Below are 2,500 nucleotides of genomic sequence, written 5' to 3'. Positions count from 1 at the left end.
TGGACCAGAACAGATCCATAAATCATCCCCCCAGGCTCTCTGGTGTTTACCCCACTGATAATATATATGTATAGGGACACCTCTCTGCCTCACACACACAGTGGCCCTTCCTGCCTCACCACTCACCAGTACTCGTCGGTGACCCCTGGGCAGGTGTAGACAGGCCCCTGCAGGTCCCCTGGTCCGGGGAAGACCCCGTCATGGTGGATGATGATGGTCTTGATGAGCTCGTTAACGTGGGCCTGGCAGGACACCTGGTCACAGCTCTCTGGGACTGACATCAGAGTGGGACCAAAACAGATGGCCAGGTTATAGGGATCCATCATGTTGTCCTCACTGTACCGGGACAGGCTGGGGAGAGAGGACAGCAGGTTATAGGGATCCATCATGTTGTCCTCACTGTACCGGGACAGGCTGGGGAGAGAGGACAGCAGGTTATAGGGATCCATCATGTTGTCCTCACTGTACCGGGACAGGCTGGGGAGAGAGGACAGCAGGTTATAGGGATCCATCATGTTGTCCTCACAGTACCGGGACAGGCTGGGGAGAGAGGGCAGCAGGTTATAGGGATCCATCATGTTGTCCTCACTGTACCGGGACAGGCTGGGGAGAGAGGACAGCAGGTTATAGGGATCCATCATGTTGTCCTCACTGTACCGGGACAGGCTGGGGAGAGAGGACAGCAGGTTATAGGGATCCATCATGTTGTCCTCACTGTACCGGGACAGGCTGGGGAGAGAGGACAGCAGGTTATAGGGATCCATCATGTTGTCCTCACTGTACCGGGACAGGCTGGGGAGAGAGGACAGCAGGTTATAGGGATCCATCATGTTGTCCTCACAGTACCGGGACAGGCTGGGGAGAGAGGGCAGCAGGTTATAGGGATCCATCATGTTGTCCTCACTGTACCGGGACAGGCTGAGGAGAGAGGACAGCAGGTTATAGGGATCCATCATGTTGTCCTCACTGTACCGGGACAGGCTGGGGAGAGAGGGCAGCAGGTTATAGGGATCCATCATGTTGTCCTCACTGTACCGGGACAGGCTGGGGAGAGAGGACAGCAGGTTATAGGGATCCATCATGTTGTCCTCACTGTACCGGGACAGGCTGGGGAGAGAGGACAGCAGGTTATAGGGATCCATCATGTTGTCCTCACTGTACCGGGACAGGCTGGGGAGAGAGGACAGCAGGTTATAGGGATCCATCATGTTGTCCTCACTGTACTGGGACAGGCTGGGGAGAGAGGACAGGAGGTCACTGTACTGGGACAGGCTGGGGAGAGAGGACAGGAGGTCACTGTACTGGGACAGGCTGGAGAGAGAGGACAGGAGGTCTCTGTACTGGGACAGGCTGGGGAGAGAGGACAGGAGGTCACTGTACTGGGACAGGCTGGGGAGAGAGGACAGGAGGTCTCTGTACTGGGACAGGCTGGGGAGAGAGGACAGGAGGTCACTGTACTGGGACAGGCTGGAGAGAGAGGACAGGAGGTCACTGTACTGGGACAGGCTGGGGAGAGAGGACAGGAGGTCACTGTACTGGGACAGGCTGGAGAGAGAGGACAGGAGGTCTCTGTACTGGGACAGGCTGGGGAGAGAGGACAGGAGGTCACTGTACTGGGACAGGCTGGAGAGAGAGGACAGGAGGTCTCTGTACTGGGACAGGCTGGGGAGAGAGGACAGGAGGTCACTGTACTGGGACAGGCTGGGGAGAGAGGACAGGAAGTCACTGTACTGGGACAGGCTGGAGAGAGAGGACAGGAGGTCACTGTACTGGGACAGGCTGGGAAGAGAGGACAGGAAGTCTCTGTACTGGGACAGGCTGGGGAGAGAGGACAGGAGGTCACTGTACTGGGACAGGCTGGAGAGAGAGGACAACAGGTTATTGGGAAGGGTTAAACCTGAACACGCGCAAACACAAACACACACACACACACACACACACACACACAAAATGGTTCATCTATAAAGCTCTCAGGCAGCTCATAACCTCTTTAGCCTGCTTGTCTTTCTATTCCACACCCCTTAATAAAGAATGCATTTGATTGGTGCTTTAAAGGGAGTTTCCACCATCATTTATTGCGTGAATGAGTTCACTCCCGGGGACAAAGGTAGACAGTTTGACCACAACCTCAGACCTCTGAGACATCCCCTGTCATGGTGTGTGTGAGTTATGGAGGTATGTGACAGAGAGAGCAGAGGATGAGACCTGGGGGATAGATAGGGTTAGGTGTGTTGGGGGTCATGTTAAATCACTTGGAACAAATGGACCAGCTCCAAACTGGATTTATGATGTGGTCTCTCGGGAACACTGAAAACTACCTCTCAAGTTACACTCCTCTCTCTCTCTCTCTCTCTCTCTCTCTCTTTTCTCCTCTCTCTCTCTCTCTCTCCCTCTCTCCTCCCTCTCTCTCCCCTCTCCCTCGCTCTCTCCTCTCTCTCCCTCTCTCTCTCTCTCTCATCTCTCCCCCCTCTCTCTCTCTCCCCCCTCTCTCTCTCTCTCT

General features: G+C 55.0%; 1 protein-coding gene across 1 annotated transcript in view; it reads right to left on the bottom strand.

The window, feature by feature from the left end:
* The window catches only part of LOC115207185 (SLIT-ROBO Rho GTPase-activating protein 2-like), a 179,904-nt gene that overhangs the window by 34,340 nt on the left and 143,064 nt on the right, over positions 1–2,500 (bottom strand). The window contains exon 10 of the mRNA XM_029774166.1: positions 127–1,847. Coding sequence (XP_029630026.1) covers positions 127–1,847 — 1,721 coding nt within the window. The remainder of the gene's footprint in view (positions 1–126; positions 1,848–2,500) is intronic.

This window comes from Salmo trutta, chromosome 14 (genome assembly GCF_901001165.1).
Source record: "Salmo trutta chromosome 14, fSalTru1.1, whole genome shotgun sequence".
NCBI lineage: Eukaryota > Metazoa > Chordata > Actinopteri > Salmoniformes > Salmonidae > Salmo > Salmo trutta.
The sequence above is the reverse complement of the archived record's forward strand: the minus strand, read 5'-3'. Positions and strand labels throughout refer to the sequence as shown.